General features: G+C 34.4%; 1 protein-coding gene across 4 annotated transcripts in view; it reads left to right on the top strand.

Moving 5' to 3' along the window:
- RDX (radixin) overlaps positions 1 to 21,020 on the top strand; it is a 102,192-nt gene that overhangs the window by 69,613 nt on the left and 11,559 nt on the right. For 2 of the 4 annotated variants that reach the window (XM_060304021.1, XM_060304020.1), the window contains exons 13-15: positions 2,053 to 2,295; positions 3,245 to 3,405; positions 11,185 to 11,386. In XM_060304021.1, coding sequence (XP_060160004.1) covers positions 2,053 to 2,295; positions 3,245 to 3,405; positions 11,185 to 11,386 — 606 coding nt within the window. The remainder of the gene's footprint in view (positions 1 to 2,052; positions 2,296 to 3,244; positions 3,406 to 11,184; positions 11,387 to 21,020) is intronic. The other 2 variants (XM_030836545.3, XM_030836535.3) reach the window with 1 other exon arrangement.

Genomic DNA, 21,020 nt, shown 5'->3' with positions numbered 1-21,020 from the left:
ATTAGACTATATTCAAAATTTTTTCATTTAGATATAATTGACATATAATGTATTTTTAGGTGTACAGCATGATGATTCAATATTTGTATCTATTGTGAAGCGATCATCACAGTAAGTGTAGTTAACATCCATCTCCATATATAGCTACAGAAATTTTTTTCTTGTTATGTAAACTTTTCAGATTTACTTTCTTAGCAACTTTGAAATATAGAATATAGTATTATTAACTGTAGTCTGTATGCTGTACATTATGTCCCCATGACTCATTTATTTTATAGCTGGGAGTTTGTACTTTTTAACTCCCTTCTCCAATTCCTCTTCCATTTATGCCTCTGGTAACCATCAGTCTGTTCTCTGTATCCATAAGCTCGTTTTTTTTGTTTGGTTGGTTGATTGGTTGATTTTTAGATTCTATATATATTATAAGCGAGATCATATGGTAATTTGTCTTTCTCTGTCTGACTTATTTCACTTGGCATGATACCCTCAAGGTCCATCCATGTTGTTGCAAATGGCAAGATTTCCTGGGACTTCTCTGGTGGTCCAGTGGTTAAGACTTCGCCTTCCAATGCAGGAGGTGCAGATTCAATCCCTGGTTGGGGAGCTAAGGTCCTGCATGCCTTGGGGCCAGAAAACTAAAACATAAAAAAGCAGAAGCAATATTGTAGTAACATATTCAATAAAGACTTTAAAAATGGTCCACATCAAAAAAAAAATCTTTAAAAAAATTCCTTTTTTATAGTGGAATAGTATTTTACTATATATTAATATTTGTACCACTTTTTTTAATCTGTTCATCTATTGATGGACACTTAGGGTACTTCCATATATATCTTGGCTATTTCATTCTTTTGCATGTGGCTCTCTAGTTTTCCTAGCACCACTTATTGCAGAGACTGTCCTTTCCCCAACCTATATTCTTGGCTGCTTTGTTGTAAGTTAATTAACCATATATGTGTGGGTTTATTTCTGGGCAGACTATATTCAGAATTGAACCAAAAAGTCTTTTATAGCTAATTTGCCAGGCCAGTGTCCAGAGTAGGACTTTGCATTGCATCTGTTTGCTCTAAGTCTCTTTTAAAGTAGGACAGTTCTTTTTTTTATGATATTGGTTTATTAAAAGGACCCACAGATTGTCCCTCCTCCTGTATTTGTCTAATTCCTTTCTTATGGTGTCATTCAGCTTGTCTTTTTATCATCAATATTTCTTGTAAGCTGGAAGATAAACCTAAAAGTTTGAAGGATTCAAGTTAAAAATTTCTGGCTATGATGCCTCATAGGTGAGACTTTCAGATAATTTATCATCCAAACTAGAACACTTTTGAGAGTGAAAGGGGGTGTTGTTAATAATTACACCAGGACAACAGTGTAAAGCAGTACTTTTCCAGACAAACCAGCACAATAGAATTACTCAGATAATTGGTGACGTTGGATACTTTCTGTTATATTATATCAGAAGACATTTAATATCTGATTAACCCACCATTAGTTGTTTTAATTGATCGTTGGACTAGAGTAATAACAGTCTGTTTCCTCCATTGTCTGGTTATATTTTATCGTTGCTAAAACGTAATCTATTCGATGTGGAATTCTTTGGCATTATACTTATATCCGTTTTCTCATCAACTATTTGTATAACAATTTTAGCAACAGTTGATAATCCTTGCCAGAATTAATAATTTTATTAGGGTTTTGCACAGTGGTGTCTTTAATTCTGTCATGTAATAAGCTTTTATCAATAGGGCCTGTTTTCATTACCCTGAAATATAGTTTATATTAGAAAGAAAGGATAATAACTTGATTTTTTTTTTTTTTGATGTGGACCATTTTTAAAGTCTTTATAGAATTTGTTACAATATTGCTTCTGTTTTGGCTTTTTGGCCACGAGGCATGTGGGATCTTAGCTCCCTGACCAGGGATCGAACCCGCACCCCCTGTATTGGAAGGTGAAGTCTTAACCACTGGACCGCCAGGGAAGTCCCAGGATAACTTGATTCTTTTAATTACCAATTTTCAAAGTAACTTGCTGATAAACTTATTTTTTATGTTCAGGCTTTTGCAGCCCAGGAAGACTTGGAAAAGACCAAAGAAGAGTTAAAGACTGTGATGTCTGCCCCTCCTCCACCTCCACCACCACCAGTCATTCCTCCAACAGAAAATGAACATGATGAACATGATGAGAATAATGCTGAGGCTAGTGCTGAATTATCAAATGATGGGGTAATGAACCATAGAAGTGAGGAGGAACGTATAACAGAAATGCAAAAAAATGAGCGTGTTAAAAAACAACTCCAGGTATTTAAAATTTGCAGTTGTATGCACATTTAAATATAATTTGCATTTTCCCCATTTGTTAAGACAAACTTATTAAAAAAGAAACATTTGATTTTTGGAAGCCTTTACCTCTAGCTGGCCTTGTGATTGGTTTGTAAGTACTTGGCCTACAGTCACGTTATTTCATATTTTCTGTTGTATGTCCCTGTCACCAGATGTTTGTTAGCCTTGTGTAATGAAGCCTTAATTAGTAAGCTATTATTTAATTATAACTTGAGCCATGTTAAAAGTAGAACATAAAATACTGTTTAAAAAACAAATTTCTTTTTTAAACAGTATACATTAAAAAGAAATGATAATTTAATAGACTACCTGTATGACATTACATAATCTGATTTTTTTTGTTGAGATTTTGTAATGGCAAAAGGTCAGTATATTAAATGTACATAATTAGATTAAAATAGTAAATTTTAATGTTACACCTATTAGAGAACTTAATAGAATCAGTTCTCTAATTTTTAAATTCATGAAATCTTTAAATATTAATAAAATGGGGTGATAGTTGTAATAAATGTATTAAGACTTTTGGAGAAAACTTCTCTCATGGTATAGAATTTATAACTTACAGTAACATTCAATAACAGCTATATTGAACCTTTTGTAAGTCATTTCAAGTATTAGATGAGAAAGTTCAAGGAAATTTAGAATAATACACAAACTCATCATGGTTGCGGAGTGTAGAAATGAAAGGCCATGGGTATTCCTCTCTAACCACTACCCCCCACCACTACTAAAAGTACAACAAACGTAAACACTTTAAAGAAAAAGATTTCGCAGTGGAAATTTTAATATACTAAAAAGTCAGAGATCTGTTATATTTGTATTTTGTGTCTTTAAACCTCTTTCATAGGTTTTTAAAATCTAAAAAAAAAAGTTAATAATGGTCATACTTTTTATTTTTTAAACATAGGCATTAAGTTCAGAATTAGCCCAAGCCAGAGATGAAACCAAGAAAACACAAAATGATGTTCTTCATGCTGAGAATGTTAAAGCAGGCCGTGATAAGTACAAGACTCTGCGACAGATTCGGCAAGGCAATACAAAGCAACGTATTGATGAGTTTGAAGCAATGTGAGAGCTGTTATTTTGCATACATGTTCTTCATAAGCTGAACCACCAACAGAGAAAAGCAGGCCTTTGCAGATGTGATGGAATGCATCTCACCTTGCCAAAGCACTTAAACCAGTTTGACTGTGGTAGCTAAAAGACATTTAAGGGGAGCTTTTCAACATTAAGGCAGTGTGATATCATGCTTGGTTTTCTTTTTCTTTTGGGCCAAGGAATGGAGAACAGTGTTCCATCACCTCCTTTTTCACATTTTTCATTTTCCATTTTTTTTTTCTGTTGAAGATTAACACTAATTATCATGTCTGACAAATGTGTATGTATGATTTAAGCACTTTGTACATTTTAAAGGATGGTGGTGACTTAATGAGTGTTTAGGTAGGGCACTCTGTTTTTTCTTCTTCCATATTTTAGCTGCATGTATTTCCACATTCTCTCTCATTCATGTTTCCTCAGTGTGTACTTCTCATACCTTGATGTGCCCTGTAACCATAGCGCTGCCACTATACAGATCATTGGCAGTGATTAAAATGAGCATAGGTGGCAGGGTGGACAGTCTTTCATCATTGTGTAGAAGATGGCTATGAATCATGAAAAGGATTAGAATGTTTAACAGTATAGTGTACAGCTAGTGGTTAATTTTTTAAATCCCAATTTAATAACATTATTGGATATTTGTTATTTGCTTACTTAATTACGGTCATCTTTGACAGCTGAATTGATTGGTGTTTCATCTCCTGTCATCATTTGGTTTTCTTTGCCCACTGATCTTACAAAGGTATAGACAGCAGGTAGTAAGTAGTTCCCTAGGAAAGTTTACTGATGAAACACTACTGCAAATAACAGTTGTCTCTGAAAGATTCTTTCATAGATTGATTTAGAAAAACAGATGTTTAATAAAAGAAAAAGCACATTTGTTGGTAATTGATTATCATCATTAATAAAACCCTGGACCTTGCTAGAAGGGCAGCATATGAAAACAGCAGTCCCGAGGAGGGGACAGTAATACTACCTCACTACTATACCTGTGATGACTGGTCGTTCAAACACAGTGAAGTGTGTAAGCTATATGTTTTATAATACATAGTGATACTGTCAATCATGAAGGAATATTTTTGAGATCTCCTTTTCCTTCAGAATATCTTAGAGTGCTAAATTTTAACTGCCTTTTTGTTGAACTGAACTGTGGGACTCTGATTTGTATTAAAATTGTTAGCGCTCACTGATATACTATCTTCCTGGAGGGGTGTTGTATGTCTAAGGAAGTGTGTGTGTGTGTGTGTGTGTGTGTGTGTGTGTGTTTGAGAGAGAGAGAGAGATTGCCCTTGTAGCATATGACGACGAATGTTTGTACCTTCATTTCTTGGTGTAATTATTACATAATCATTTTAGCATATTTGGTTTCTAAATCATTGTGCTTATTTTTTTCAATCTAACTAAAAATACTTAAATTTGGTTAGTTAATTCTATTTTAGAAATTATAATTTTATAGGTTATATTAATTTCAGTTATGTTTTACAAAGAAATCTTTCTAGTTTGAAAGATGTTCAATATTCACAGGTTCTAACATTTTCTTTATTATAAAACATTTAGATTTGGAGATAAGGAAAGCCTTGTTTTCTCTGTGTGGTTCAGCTACTTTCCATTTGGTATTATGCATTCAAATTTACATTTATCTATTAAAATTGCCATTTTGTTAGACATTTTTCATGCACAATAGATTCAAGTTGTGTCTGAAAATATCTCTGTGCTTTTTTGATTTTGCTGACTTTAAAAGGATTAATCTGGGCAGACATTATGAAAAGGAAAGGTTGCATTTAATATATTTTTTGGATTTAGTAGGACAAAAGATAACTGGTTAACCTTGAAGTGACTGTTGTACGGTGGTTGTGCACATGCTTCAAAACACTGTGGAAGAGGACATTTCTCCTTGCAGCACATTAGAGGAACAGATGATAAGCCTTACTATTCATGGTTTAAAGCATGTGTTCACTCTTCCAGAGCATTAAAGTAATTGCCATAATAGGTGAAAACTTGGATTTTTATTGGATTTTTGTTAATTTGCTTCATTTTGAATTGTGTGCACTACCATTCCTACATCAGTTTGATATCAGTGTTGAAAAATTACCAGTTATATTTGCTGTTTATAATCTATTTGTAGATTAGAATTAAAATGGATTTAATCCATTTTTAAAGCTGTGTGAATTTTTCTAAACAGGAACAACTATTTGCAATATGGGTTTTCATTAAACCAATTATAACTTTTATTATTAGCATTTGAGAAGCACATGTTCATATAGCAATGTAAAAATAATGAGTATTTGGTAAATTCCAGCAGGCTTATACTATTAGCATAATTTTGTGTTGTACAATTAAGTTACATCTATAATTTTGGATAACAATCATTGGTTAACAATAAAGTGACAAAAGCTCATGTTTCATGCTTCACTGTTGTTATTTAACATGGATTTCTTGTATATTTCCTGAATATTATAATCTCTATTAGATCCATAAATCATTACATCTTAAAAACAAGTGGATAGGAAAAAATTCAGAATCCTCATACATTTACTCGTTCCCCCAAATTATATATCTCTTTTGGTATGGAAGTAATAGTGATAATTCTCCAGAAAAGTTAAATCATTAAATTAAATTGACTCTTTTCATAATAGAAAATCATTTAAGATTTCTAGTCATTGCTTTTCTTGTATAGTGTTTAGTTTTCCTAAGGAAGAAGCAGTTTCATTGTCCTTGATTAATCTCACTATTAAAATGCTTATGTTCTTTAAAGAACTGTATACTAAGTGCTTCTTACTAAATTTTATTATAAAGATTATTCTTCTTAAATAACAAGTGATAAATCTGTTTTAAGCATAGTAAAAGCCAGTTGTCTTCTCAGTTTACAGTAATATTGAACTGTCACTTTATTATTTCTATTCTCAAAGACAGGTGGTGATCTCTTTATTCTGGTCCTGTTAGAAAAGAAAAGGGAATTCCGTAGTATAATATTTTGCTTTATGTCTAATTAGAGTTCTTTTTTTAAGAACTAGAATTAGCACTTAGAAAGTTATGTCTTACACTGTATTGGAACTCGCTCCTGGTTATCATTGGAAAGAGTTCCAATGTTAGTGCTGTGATTAAAAAAAAATGCACATAACTTTCTGTCTCAGTTCTTATTACCTGTTGATTGGTGATATTTTTAGAATTGAAGATAAAAGATTTTTTAGATCCCACAGTATCCCATTTTATGTATGCATAATGAAAATAGTCTTTTAAAATCTAAAACTTAAAACTGAAGTATAGGAATTACTGCCTTTAGAATTAATTTAGTGAACTGATTAGTAAACCCAAGCTTAGATGTATTTAATAAGAATAAGGGGAAACGTTTAAATATGGAACTACACTGGTAGACAGTCCTCTTTTCTTTAAGTTTGTTCTAAATGAACAGAACTTTAGCTTTTCTTATTCTGTACTTCATTCTTTTTTTAACTAGGAGATAATCTATTAAATATTCTAATGTGGTTTATCATGTAGAATGACAATATTCTAGTACATTTCAAAAGCACAGTGATTCAGCAGATATGATAACTTCATAAAATGTCAAGGCAGTATGACTCCTCACATTCTACACTGTTCGCAAGGAAAACTTGGCTCACGATCGTGTTTCATATATTAAAGCTTATCACCCTCCCTTCCGTGGCTTTTCCAATTAAATAATCTTAATTCCCACTTTTTCCTACTGGACCTATCTTTTCAAATTTAATTTTATTTTTTTATACAGCAGGTTCTTATTAGTCATCAATTTTATCCACATCTGTGTATACATGTCAATCCCAATAGCCCAATTCATCACACCACCATCCCCACCCCCTGCGGCTTTCCCCCGTTGGTGTCCATAGAATTGTTCTCTATATCTGTGTCTCAGCTTCTGCCCCGAAAACTGGTTCATCTGTACCATTTTTCTAGGTTCCACATACATGCGGTAATATACAGTATTTGTTTTTCTCTTTCTAACTTACTTCACTCTCTTTATTACAGTCTCTAGATCCATCCACGTCTCAACAAATGACCCAATTTCGTTCCTTTTTATGGCTGAGTAATATTCCATTGTATATATGTGCCACATCTTCTTTATCCATTTATCTGTCGCTGGGCATTTAGGTTGCTTCCATGACCTGGCTATTGTAAATAGTGCTGCAGTGAACATTGGGGTGCATGTGTCTTTTTGAATTATGGTTTTCTCTGGGTATATGCCCAGTAGTGGGATTGCTGGATCATATAGTTATCCTATTTTTAGTTTTTTAAGGAACCTCCATACTGTTCTCCGTAGTGGCTATATCAATTTACATTCCCACCAACAGTGCAAGAGGGTTCCCATTTCTCCACACCCTCTCCAGCATTTGTTGTTTGTAGATTTTCTGATGATGCCCATTCTAACTGGTGTGAGGTGATACCTCATTGTAGTTTTGACTTGCATTTCTCTAATAAGTAGTGATGTTGAGCAGCTTTTCATGTGCTTCTTGGCCATCTCTTTCTTTTCTTTGGAGAAATGTCTATTTAGGTCTTCTGCCCATTTTTTGATTGGGTTGCTTGTTTTTTTAATATTGAGCTGCATGAGCTGTTTATATATCTTGGAGGATAATCTTTTGTCTGTTGATTCATTTGCAAATATTTTCTCCCATTCTGAGGGTTGTCTTTTCGTCTTGTTAATGGTTTCCTTTGCTGTGCAAGAGCTTTGAAGTTTTATTAGGTCCCATTTGCTTTTTTTTGAATTTCCATTACTCTAGGAGGTGGATCAAAAAAGATCTTGCTGTGATTTATGTCAAAGAGTGTTCTTCCTACGTTTTCCTCTAAGAGTTGTATAGTGTCCGGTCTTAATTTAGGTCTCTAATCCATTTTGAGTTTATTTTTGTGTATGGTGTTAGGGCGTGTTCTAATTTCATTCTTTTACATGTAGCTGTCCAGTTTTCCCAGCACCACTTATTGAAGGGACTGTCTGTTCTCCACTGTATATCCTTGCCTCCGTTGTCATAGACTAGTTGACCATAGGTGTGTGGGTTTATCTCTGGGCTTTCCATCTTGTTCCATTGATCTGTGTTTCTGTTTTTGTGCCAGTACCATATTGTCTTGATTACTGTAGCTTTGTAGTATAGTCTGTAGTCAGAGAGTCTGATTCTTCCAGCTCCGCTTTTTTCCCTCAAGACTGCTTTGGCTATTCGGGGTCTTTTGTGTCTCCGTACAAATTTTAAGATTTTTGGTTCTAGTTCCGTAAAAAATGCCATTGGTAATATTATAGGGATTGCATTGAATCTGGGGATTGCTTTGGGTGGTATAGTCATTTTCACAATATTGATTCTTCCAGTCCAAGAACATGGTATATCTCTCCATCTGTTGGTATTGTCTTTAATTTCTTTCATCAGTGTCTTATAGTTTTCTGCATACAGGTCTTTTGTCTCCCTAGGTAGGTTTATTCCTAGGTATTTTATTCTTTTTGTTGCAGTGGTAAATGGGAGTATCTCCTTAATTTCTCTTTCAGATTTTTCATCATTAGTGTATAGGAGTGCAAGAGATTTCTGAGCATTAATTTTGTATCCTGCAACTTTACCAAATTCATTGATTAGCTCTAGTAGTTTTCTGGTGGCATCTTTAGGATTCTCTAAGTATAGTATCATGTCATCTGCAAACAGAGACAGCTTTACTTCTGTTTTTCCAATTTGTATTCCTTTTATTTCTTTTTCTTCTCTGATTTCTGTGGCTAGGACTTCCAAAACTATGTTGAATAAGAGTGGTGAGAGTGGACATCCTTGTCGTGTTCCTGATCTTAGAGGAAATGCTTTCTGTTTTTCACCATTGAGAATGTTTGCTGTGGGTTTGTCGTATTGGCCTTTATTATGTTGAGGTAGGTTCCCTCTATGCCCACTTTCTGGAGAGTTTTTATCATAAATGGGTGTTGAATTTTGTCAAAAGCTTTTTCTGCATCTATTGAGATGATCATATGTTTTTTCTTCTTCAGTTTGTTAATATGGTGTATCACATTGATTGATTTGCATATATTGAAGACTCCTTGTATACCTGGGATAAATCCCACTTGATCATGGTGTATGATCCTTTTAGTGTGTTGTTGGATCCTGCTTGCTAGTATTTTGTTGAGGATTTTTGCAACTATATTCATCAGTGATATTGGTCTGTAGTTTTCTTTTTTTGTAGTATCTTTGTCTGGTTTTGGGATCAGGGTGATGGTGGCCTCATAGAACGAGTTTGGGAGTGTTCCCTCCTCTGCAATTTTTTGGAAGAGTTTGAGAAGGATGGGTGTTAGCTCTTCTCTAAATGTTTGATAGAATTCACCTGTGAAGCCATCTGGTCCTGGACTTTTGTTTGTTGGAAGATTTTTAATCACAGTTTCAATTTCATTACTTGTGATTGGTCTGTTCATATTTTCTGTTTCTTCCTGGTTCAGTCTTGTAAGGTTATACGTTTCTACGAATTTGTCCATTTCTTCCAGGTTGTCCATTTTATTGGCATAGAGTTGCTTGTGGTAGTCTCTTAGGATGCTTTGTATTTCTGCAGTGTCTGTTGTAACTTCTTTTTCATTTCTAATTTTATTGATTTGAGTCCTCTCCCTCTTTCTTGATGAGTCTGGCTAAGGGTTTATCAATTTTGTTTATCTTCTCAAAGAACCAGCTTTTAGTTTTATTGATCTTTGCTGTTGTTTTCTTTGTTTCTATTTGATTTATTTCTGCTCTGATCTTTATGACTTCCTTCTTTCTGCTAACTTTGGGTTTTGTTTGTTCTTTCTCTAGTTCCTTTAGGTGTAATGTTAGATTGTTCATTTGAGATTTTCCTTATTTCTTGAGGTAGGCTTGTATAGCTATAAACTTCCCTCTTTTGCTGCATTCTATAGGTTTTGGATCGTCGTGTTTTCATTGTCATTTGTCTCTAGGTATTTTTTGATTTCCTCTTTGATTTCTTCTGTGATCTCTTGGTTATTTAGTAACATATTGTTTAGCCTCCATGTGTTTGAGTTTTTTACGTTTTTTACGTTTTTTTTCCGTGTAATTGATTTCTAATCTCATAGAGTTGTAGTTAGTAACATGCTTGATAAGATTTCAAATTTCTTAAATTTACTGAGGCTTGATTTGTGACGCAAGATGTGATCGATCTTGGAGAATGTTCCTTGCGCACTTGAGAAAAAGTGTAATCTGTTTTGGGATGGAATGTCCTATAAATATCAGTTAAATCTGTCTTGTCTATTGTGTCATTTAAAGCTTCTGTTTCCTTATTTATTTTCATTTTGGATGATCTGTCCATTGTTGTAAGTGAGGTGTTAAAGTCCCCCACTATTACTATGTTACTCTCGATTTCCTCTTTTAGAGCAGTTAGCAGTTGCCTTTGTATTGAGGTGCTCCTGTGTTGGGTGCATATATATTTGTAATTGTTATGTCTTCTTGGATTGATCCCTTGATCATTGTGTAGTGTCCTTCCTTGTCTCTTGTAACATTCTTTATTTTAAAGTCTATTTTATCTGATATGAGTATTGCTACTCCAGCTTTCTTTTGCTTTCCATTTGCATGGAATATCTTTTTCCATCCCCTCACTTTCAGTCTGTTTTGGGTCTCTTGTAGACAGTATATATATGGGTCTTGTTTTTGTATCCATTCAGTAAGGCCATGTCTTTTGGTTGGAGCATTTAATCCATTCACGTTTAAGGTAATTATCGATATGTATGTTCCTATGACCATTTTCTTAATTGTTTTGGGTTTTTGTGTTTTTTTTTTTTTTTTGCAGTATGCGGGCCTCTCACTGCTGTGGCCTCTCCCGTCGCGGGGCACAGGCTCCGGATGCACAGGCCCAGCGGCCATGGCCCACGGGCCCAGCCGCTCCGCGGCATGTGGGATCTTCCCGGACCAGGGCACGAACCCGTGTCCCCTGCATCGGCAGGCAGACTCTCAACCACTGCGCCACCAGGGAAGCCCTTGGGTTTGTTTTTGTAAGTCCTTTTCTTCTCTTGTGTTTCCCACTTAGAGAAGTTCCTTTAGCATTTGTTGTAGAGCTGGTTTGGTGGTGCTGAATTCTCTTAGCTTTTGCTTGTCTGTAAAGCTTTAGATTTCTCCATCGAATCTGAATGAGATCCCTCCTGGGTAGAGTAATCTTGGTTGTAGGTTCTTCCCTTTCATCACTTTAAGTATATCATGCCACTCCCTTCTGGCTTGTAGAGTTTCTGGTGAGACATCAGCTGTTAACCTTATGGGAGTTCCTTTGTATGTTATTTGTCGTTTTTCCCTTGCTGCTTTCAATAATTTTTCTTTGTCTTTAATTTTTGACAGTTTGATTACTATGTGTCTCAGCGTGTTTCTCCTTGGGTTTATCCTGTATGGGACTCACTGCTTCCTGAACTTGGGTGGTTATTTCATTTCCCATGTTAGGGAAGTTTTCAACTGTAATCTCTTCAAATATTTTCTCAGGTCATTTCTCTCTCTCTTCTTCTGGGACCCCTATAATGCGAATGTTGTTGTGTTTAATGTTGTCCCAGAGGTCTCTTAGACTGTCTTCATTTTTTTTTTTTTCATTCTTTTTTCTTTATTCTGTTCCACAGCAGTGAATTCCACCATTCTGTCTTCCAGGTCACTTATCTGTTCTTCTGCCTCAGTTATTCTGCTATTGATTCCTTCTAGTGTAGTTTTCATTTCAGTTTTTGTGTTGTTCACCTCTGTTTGTTCTTTAATTCTTCTAGGTCTTTGTTAAATATTTCTTGCATCTTCTCAATCTTTGCCTCCATTCTTCTTCCTGGATCATCTTCACTATTATTATTTTGAATTATTTTTCTGGAAGGTTGCCTATCTCCGCTTCATTTAGTTGTTTTTCTGGGGTTTTATCTTGTTCCTTCATCTGGTACATAGCCCTCTGCCTTTTCATCTTGTCTGTCTTTCTGTGAATATGGTTTTTGTTCCACAGGCTGCAGGATTGTAGTTCTTCTTGCTTCTGCTGTCTGCCCTCCTGGACCTATTTCTTAATATCTCTATCTTTAGTGATTTTAAGAGCTGCCGTTTTCCCTCTGGAAAGATGATGACTTTTTGCTTTGTTGCCTCAATACTTCAACCTCTCTTAAACTGTGATAACAAGAGTTTTCTGGTTTGAGGTTACATATGCTGTTTTAGGAGTTGAAGTATCTATCCATCATTATTCCTCACAGAATTTTAAGGTTAATGATTGTGACTAAGATAATTAATTACCCCATGGCACATCTTTTAAATTCAGGTTTATATTTGGCTTGAGTTCCCTAGCTACTAATGGTTCCAGGTTCTTATTTAATGACCGTCATTTAGCCAATACACTTTTATTAAGTATGTTCTATATTCTAGGATAAAGAAGCAAGATTAGAATGACAGTGACCCTTTGTTTTGGACTATCTTAAAAAGTGAAACTTCAAATATTTATCTTATTTCTTGGATCATTTGCAATAATCTGTTACAATGCTAGATTTCTTTTAAGATGGCAACACATTTTGTTGACTCATGTTATTTGTATGCCCAGATTCCTCTGTGCTTATATCTAGTCAGTTGCTTCCATCCTTGTAATTTATTACTCTGTTTTAATTATTCACTTATATTTAATGAACATTTTTAAAATTTAGGTTCACTTTGGTAATTATGCATGTCAGTTAGTTTGCTCCTAAAAGTAGTTTACTGGTTTTAGTTTATCTTTAATAAGTCTATATAGCTAAATGTACATCTTGGTAACATGGGATCAGAATTTCTGAGATTTATGTAATAATCCTTGGAAAAATTCCTTTTGATAAAATGTGGATTTGTTATATCAAATTCTTCTTGTGCTGTGTTACAATGTATGCGTGATAGTTCTTAACTTTTTGCAAGTTAAATTAAAATGTTTTCCCTTTGTTTTAGACCTAGAAATGCAAGTATGTCTTAGACTCTTAAAGCAGTACTACCTTCTCCCTCCCTTTCCTTTTGTTTATACTGAAAAGTCTTTGTTATTCAGATCTAGCATTTGAGTCTTATATGCCATCATTCCATTTATGTAATTATTTGCTTTTAAATTTTAGCTGATTTGGATAAAATGATACACTGTGTCATGAAGGAGACTACTACAACATAAAGAGCAATAGAGGAAAATAAGCAACTGATAGAGAATAAGAATACACAGCAGTTTCTCAAGTATGCTTGTTCTCTGATAAATTGCTTAATTTTCATTTTATAGGTCAAATTTTAAACACTGATCAGTATTTAAAGATATCCCAAAAAATAAAGTGCCTAATTTAGAAGTTTTTCTAACTTTATAGAAAGACTCATTTTATACCCAATTGACAAACCAGTCAGTATATAGTAATTAGTAATCTGTATCAAGTACTGTGAAGTTCAGTGGAGTTGGGAGATTTCAGTTGAATCTTCATTACTGTATTGTGTTAAAATATATGTAAGATTTACCATTTTAGCCATTTTCAAGTGTTCAGTGACATTAAGTATATTCACATTGTTGTGCAACCATCACCACTATCCATCTCCAGAACATTTCATCATCCCAAACAGATTCTCTGTACCCATTAAATACTAATTCCCCATTCCTCCCTCTTCCCAGTCTCTCGTGACCACTATCCTAATTTCTGTGCCTTTGAATTTGACAATTCTAGGTACCTCACATAAGTGGACTGACTCCTATATTTGTCCTTTTGTGTCAAACTTATTTCACGTAACAATGTTTTTCAGGTTCAGCCACATTATAGGACGTATCAGAGTTGTTTTTTTTTTTTTTAAGGCTAAATAATATTCAGTTGTATGTATATACCGTATTTTCTTTATCCATTCATTGGTTAATGGCCATTTGGATTATTTCCACATTTTGACTATTGTGAACAATGCTGCTATTATGTACATTGGTGTACAAGTATCTGTTCGAGTTACTGCTTTCAGTTCTTCAGTATATACCCAGAAATGGAATTGCTGAATCATATGGTAATTCTGTGTTTAATTTTCTGAGGAACTGTCAATACTGTCTTTCTCAGCAACTGCATTATTCCCACCAGCAATGCATAAGGGTGCCAATTTCTCCACATCCTCACCAACAATTTTTATTTTTTGTTTGCTTGTTTGTTTGTTTGTTTTTTGGCTGTGCCACTTGTGGGATCTTAGTTCCCCGACCAGTGATTGAACCCAGGCCACAGCAGTGGCTGAGTCGTAACCACTGGACCACCAGGGAAGTCCCTTTATTGTTTGTTTTTGATAATAGCCATCCAAGTGGGTGAACTGGTATCTCATTTTGGTTTTGATTTGCATTTCCCTATGATGCATTTCTCTCTGATGTTGAACATCTTTTCATATGCTTATTCACCATTTGTATCTTATTTGCTGAAGTGTATATTCATGTTTTGACCATTTTTAAATTGTTTTTTGTTGAATTGTAGGAGTTCTTTGTATGTTATGGATGTTAGTCCCTTATCAGATACGTGAGTTGCAAACATTCTTCCATTCTGTGAGTTGCCTTTTTATTCTATTGATAGTATCTTTTGATGCACAAGTTTTTAATTTTGATGAAATTTAATTTTTCTGTTTTTCTTTTGATGCCTGTGCTTTTAGTCTTGTGTTTTTTAAAGAGACAGAAGAGAGATTATGTACAATGGTCGAAGTCTAGAGAGATGAAAAGTACACTGTCTTGACTACAATAGAAAATGTAATTTCCTGTGTATTGACTGCAGGATGATAAAGCTAGAGTAGATTGGGTCAGGAATTTATGGAGTCTTTAATCCTCTGCTGAGGTGGTTTAGTTTGATTTGAAGACATCTGGTGCCTTTGGGAATGCAGTTACAAAAGGGAATAATAACTAAACTTTGCTCCAAAGGAAAATTCATGCTGCTATGTAAAGTATACTAGAAAGTGCTATAATGTAATTAGCCTGAAGAAAATCTGTGGTCATGGGAATGATATTACTACCTTCTGAGTAAAGGAAATATGTAGATGTATTTTGCTCTCATGTTCACTATATGTAGTAATGTTTTTCCTTCTGCTTATTTTCCAAATGACCTCTTTTGAGGACAGTTAAGTTTTATCCGTGACCTTTTAAGGATGCGTTCTTTAGTGGCACAAAAAGAGAACTAGAAATTAAAGACACCCAAGAACAAATGGATTTGATTCTGAGTTCTAATTGCAGGTCGTTGTACTCTATTGTGCTCTAGTTTTATAAGCAGTTTCATAGTTCTGAATTAGATTGTCTGTTTCAGAGCATTTCTCTGGAATCAGATACAGACATTTAGATTCCAGATTCATTGTGTCACTAAAATGTAATGACCAAATGTTAATATCCATGTACTTTTGAATTATTAATACTTGTTTATAGTCGAAAAACTATTACTGCAGAGTGTGCTTACAACAGTTCTATCAACATCCTTTTGCTCTCAGATGATTCTAATAATGTAGTGACTGGAAGAAACTTGAAGGGTTTTTTGAAATAGGTTTTAAGGGGTTAGGGAAAAAAAGTTCTTTCAGATCATTATGAAGGGGTGTTATATTCATCAGAACACAACTCAATGAAGATTATCTCAGAATATATACACACAATTAACTATTCACTGGCTGTGACAGCTTTGAACAAATTACTTTGGAAATTTCTGTAGGTTTTTTAAAGTTGAGAATCATTTGATTATGCTCATCAACTTAACTTTCTTGCTAGATTTGATTCATGTGCTTATGCCCAAATGATATGTTAGGTTTTTTTTTCCCCTTATTTTTGCTTATTTTGCCTGTTTTCCTCAAGCAATTTGGTCATCTAAGTTACAGGTGAATGGTTTTCCTCCCCACTAACTTTAAAATATGGTGGTTTATCATTGGTATGTAGATTAAATGTAGAATTTTGCAACTTCTTAATTTGTGTGTTTTAAAAGTACTTTCTATCAAAAGACAAAATCAGTGTATGCGAAAGGAAATCATAATCAAACATGTTTACTTTCTTTTAAATTCTTTAATTAATGTTTGCAAATGTACTGCATGATAGCACATTTTAGTTTCTTAGAACTTTTACATTGATTAAACTATCATTTTTTTCAAGAAATATTAAAATCTTTAAAAGGTAGGTGATTATAACTATGAAAAATGTTTTTGTTGGTAGGGTCAAAATCAAATTACATCACTACTATTTAGCAGTTTATATGTATTCTTAAAATACCTTAAGAGAATACCTCCATTTTGTAAAAATTAGAGTATCAAACAGTATAAAACATGAAATTAGAACCCAGAACCTAACCATCTGAATAATTTATAATCTAGTTTAATGTGCTGGGCCACATTACATTTCAGTATAAGCTGATGTTTTAAGAATGTTTATAATGAATTGGGGGGACATAGGCTATATCAAAGGCTTTGAATCAAAATGTATAGAAAATATATCAATTGGAGAAATAGTTTTATCTTTAGAGGAGATTATTGGCATTAATGTTTTAGGAATATTCTCAAGCATTAGGAAGACTGGAAACCAATATGTCTTCTAGATTACTGATGTGATGTATACAGGTAGGAAAGTGTTCTCCACTACCTTATTTTTGAGCAATTATGCCTTAGTTCTTAGGCATTACAAGAATTTATGGATTTTTTCCCATAAAGTAATAAGATTAATACCTACATACATATGCATTCATAGATGCAGTCCTTCTTCCAGTGATTTACAGAGCAGTTGCTATTTATGCAAAGCACTGGTAGAGTTATGGGAGATAGATGTGACCCTGTGACTGTGTCAAGGAAATTGTAGTTAGGGACTTGGGACGTGGACTCAAATTAAGGTACAGAAAGTAAAAGTAGTAAAAACCAAAAGAAAAATTGAGATAAAATGTTCAGGAGTTAAAATGAGAGGTTATTAGTAGGTGCTAATTAGCATACAAAGAAGCATGATATTGACTTGATTAATGAGGCTGGGAAATATATTCTTCATTTATAAAATTACAGCTGCTGGGGAGCATCAAAGTTATAAATTAATCACTAGGTAGGCTAGCTAATGTTAACTTGGTTCTCTGCCAGTAAAGAATTGCATTTTCTTTAATATCAACGTGTCTGGTTTTCTTATAATAGAATTTATTGAATGTAAGCAACCTTAACAATAATGGTTTATATTAGAATAGCCAGTATTGAAATGTAATTTAATATTAAAGTTTTCTTATAACCCTTTTGTTAATTACTTATTTAACTTGCCACTAAGTTTACCATGTTTTTACTATAAATTATTTTTTTACTTTAAGTAAATATCAGGATACCCATTACCTCAAACAGTACAGGTAGAATTTCCTTCTCAGACGCTGGTTAATTGTGTTGATTTTTGTAAATGTATATAGCAATAGTTTGTATCATAGCAGAGCTTCAGAAAACTGGGATATTTAAGGATTGTTCTTTTCCCCTTTGGTTATTTTCTTTCTTTCTTTTTTAAATATTTATTTATTTATTTATTTGGTTGCACCGGGTCTTAGTTGTGGCAGACGGACTCCTTAGTTGTGGCTCCATGGCTCCTTAGTTGCAGCTTGCCAGCTCCTTAGTTGTGGCATGCAAACTCTTAGCTGCAGCATGCATGCGGTATCTAGTTCCCTGACCAGGGATCAAACCCGGGCCCCCTGCATGGGGAGCGTGGAGTCTTATCCAACTGCGCCACCAGGGAAGTACCTGGTTATTTTCTTTGGAGATTATTTTAAGCATTAAAATAACTATTATTGCCAGAGTCCCTCCTTTTTTATTAAAAAAACAACTTTCAGCTATGCATAAAGAAAATTGTTTTTAAAAAACTAGAAATTAGGTATTATAGCTATTTTAAGAAAAGCATATTTTTCATTGGCTTCCAGTATTATCATGTTATCTGTTGAAGTTGCCAAATACTAAAGGTGCTTTAGGTCATACTTAGCTACTTTATGACTGAAGTGTAATTTTTTTAAAAACTTGGTTAAGTCATTAAAATTAACAAATATATAAGTGAACATGAAACAAAATTCAATAGATAAAAATAGGGTAACACAAAAAAGTAAGCCTCCTTGCTTTGTCCTCTAGCCCTGCAGCTCTCCCCAATGGTAACTATTTTTTTCACCTTGTGCCTCCTGGAAATTACCTGTACATGTAGAAGCATGCATATGTTGTATACTTATTGTTGTTTACATAAGGTATAGCATTCTGTATACACAGTGTTGTGCTTCTTGCACTGAATGGTGTATTTTGGAAATCGTTATATATAAGTACAAAAATACCACAGTATTTAATTATGTGGATGCCCCTTAACTTCTGATGAACATTTATATTTTTACTTTGCTTTATATACAATACTGCCATGTATTGTTGAACAAACACTGCTTTTGTTTTATCCTGTTTAAGATATTGTGTTAGGAAGTTTTTACTTAAATGATGTAGGTGCACTTTTTACATTTTAAAAATTTAAATAGTAGTATGTGCTTAGTGAAACACTTTTATAAGAAAAGTGGGCACTTTTCCTTTTCATAAATTGGATTTCTGTATTTCAGGTTTAAAAGGTGACATAGCTATAATGGCTTTAATGTTTCACTTTTGAGGGCTCAAGTGTAAAAGATCTGCCAGTATATAAAAATTCTCTGACTTCTTCAAATTTTATAATCAGAAAATGCTATTTTTAAAAAAGAAGAAAGTCAGTACCTTTCTAAAGGTACTTTGGTAGCTTTTTGGTTTTTAATTTCCTTTGAGTACCACCATTTCCTCAGTGTGGAGTTTTCATTTGCTTACCTTTATTAAAATGGAAAATGACAAGCTCAGATCATTGCAAAACACTCGACCATGACACCAAGCAACAGGAAAATTATTTCAAAGAATATCAAAGTTTTCTTTGATTTTTAAGGAGGTAGATCAACTTAATTCATCCTATTATGTGATCTTTCTTTCTGACTTTAAGAAAATGTCCTTTGATTTCACACCTCACTTTTCAGATCAGATATTGCTCTTGTACCTGTAAACTTTTGGTTCTTAAGTGATTTTCTTGGGCACCAAATATTTTGGGGGGTATAGCCTAATTAGTTTCAAAGTGCTAATGATATTTCATGTTAATCAGATAGAAGAAACACTGATATTAGTGGTTTGCAGTCTCCCTCTCTTCCCCTGTTCCCTGAGATTCACAGTAAATTCTAAGCTGATGTACCAGAGAGGCTCATAAAGTCTAGGTCCTCAGTCTGTAGTGTTCACCATCCCTCTGTTGCTCTTTCAGCTGCTTGGTGCTACTGAGTTCTGATCCCTGCTGTTTCTGCATAGGTTTTCAGGCACACTCAGAAATTGTCAAGTGAAATTACAGACTTCATAGCCCATGGTTATCCGCATTCTAAGGGTTCAGGGATCCTTTCCCAGATTCTCTTGCTTTTTCAGCCATTGTTTTTGTTTTTTACAGTAGATACTTAGATCCAGGTTTTATTGGTCCAGAGCACATTAGATACACAGGCAGTCTGACTGGCATTTAGAGTGTTTGGAATAGATGTGAAGCAGCACGATGTAGAGTTAATTGCATCTGGGTTTGAATTGTGGCCTGGCCACTTTCTTAGATGTGTGACATTAGGAAGCCACTCAGCCATTTTGAACATCAGTTTCCTCATCTGATAAATGGGAGTAACACTATAGATTTTATGAGCATTGACTAATAATATACATGGAGTACTTTGTTTACAGCTTGGCATATTAAAGGTGTTTATTAACTTCTGTCATTTTGTTTTTCATATTTTTGTTCATCTGTCAGTAGTGTGGGTATTAGTATTTATACTCCAGTCCTTTGGATTCCAGTTTTTATGTCTTCTTGCCTTTTAAGAATTTTATTTGTGATTCTCTTTAGATGGTATTGCTCAGCATATGTTTATTGAGTGTGTGCCAGGCCCTCTGCTAAGTATGTAGAGATAAAATAGACATGGTTTGTTCTGAGCAGTAAAGAGTTCATGGTCTACTCCCAGTAGACGAAGTAAATAATGTGTGTGTATGAGTAAGTAATGTTCTCTCCTCAACCTGTTAATGTTGGAGTGTGCCAAGGCCCAGGTCTGCCCCGTCTACACTTGGTTCCCTTAGTGTCCTCCTCCAGTGTTGTTGCTTGAGATACCATCTGTATGCTAAAAACTCAAATCTCCAGCCAAAACCCTCTACCTTGAACTCCAGATGTGTATATCCAACTATCTACCTAACATGTCCACTTTGATATCTAATAAGCATCTCAAACTTGCTATGTCAGACCAAACTTGAGGTCTTCTCCCACCCCCTGCCCACTTGCTCCTGTCTCAGTCTTCCCCTTCGTCTTCCCTCCTTTCAGTGAATCTGGCCCAAACCTTGACTGTAATGTGATTCTTCTTTTTCTCTCATAACCCACACCCGCTCCAACCACAAACCTGTTGGCCCAACATTCAAAATATATAATATATTCAAAAAATGACCATTTCATACATCCTCCACAGCTGTCACCCTGTTCCACACACCAGGATTGCTTGTATTATTGCTAGAGCCTTCTGATGGATTTTCTGGATTCCTCTCTTGATATTCTACAGTCTATGAAGACAGTAGCCTTAAAAAGGTAAGTCAGATCCTGTCATGCTCAAAAATTCTCCAGACCTTTTCCATCTCAGTAAAAGCTATATCCTTCTCAGTGGTCATTCAGAG

This window comes from Globicephala melas, chromosome 8 (genome assembly GCF_963455315.2).
Source record: "Globicephala melas chromosome 8, mGloMel1.2, whole genome shotgun sequence".
Classification (NCBI taxonomy): Eukaryota; Metazoa; Chordata; class Mammalia; order Artiodactyla; family Delphinidae; genus Globicephala; species Globicephala melas.
The sequence above is the reverse complement of the archived record's forward strand: the minus strand, read 5'-3'. Positions and strand labels throughout refer to the sequence as shown.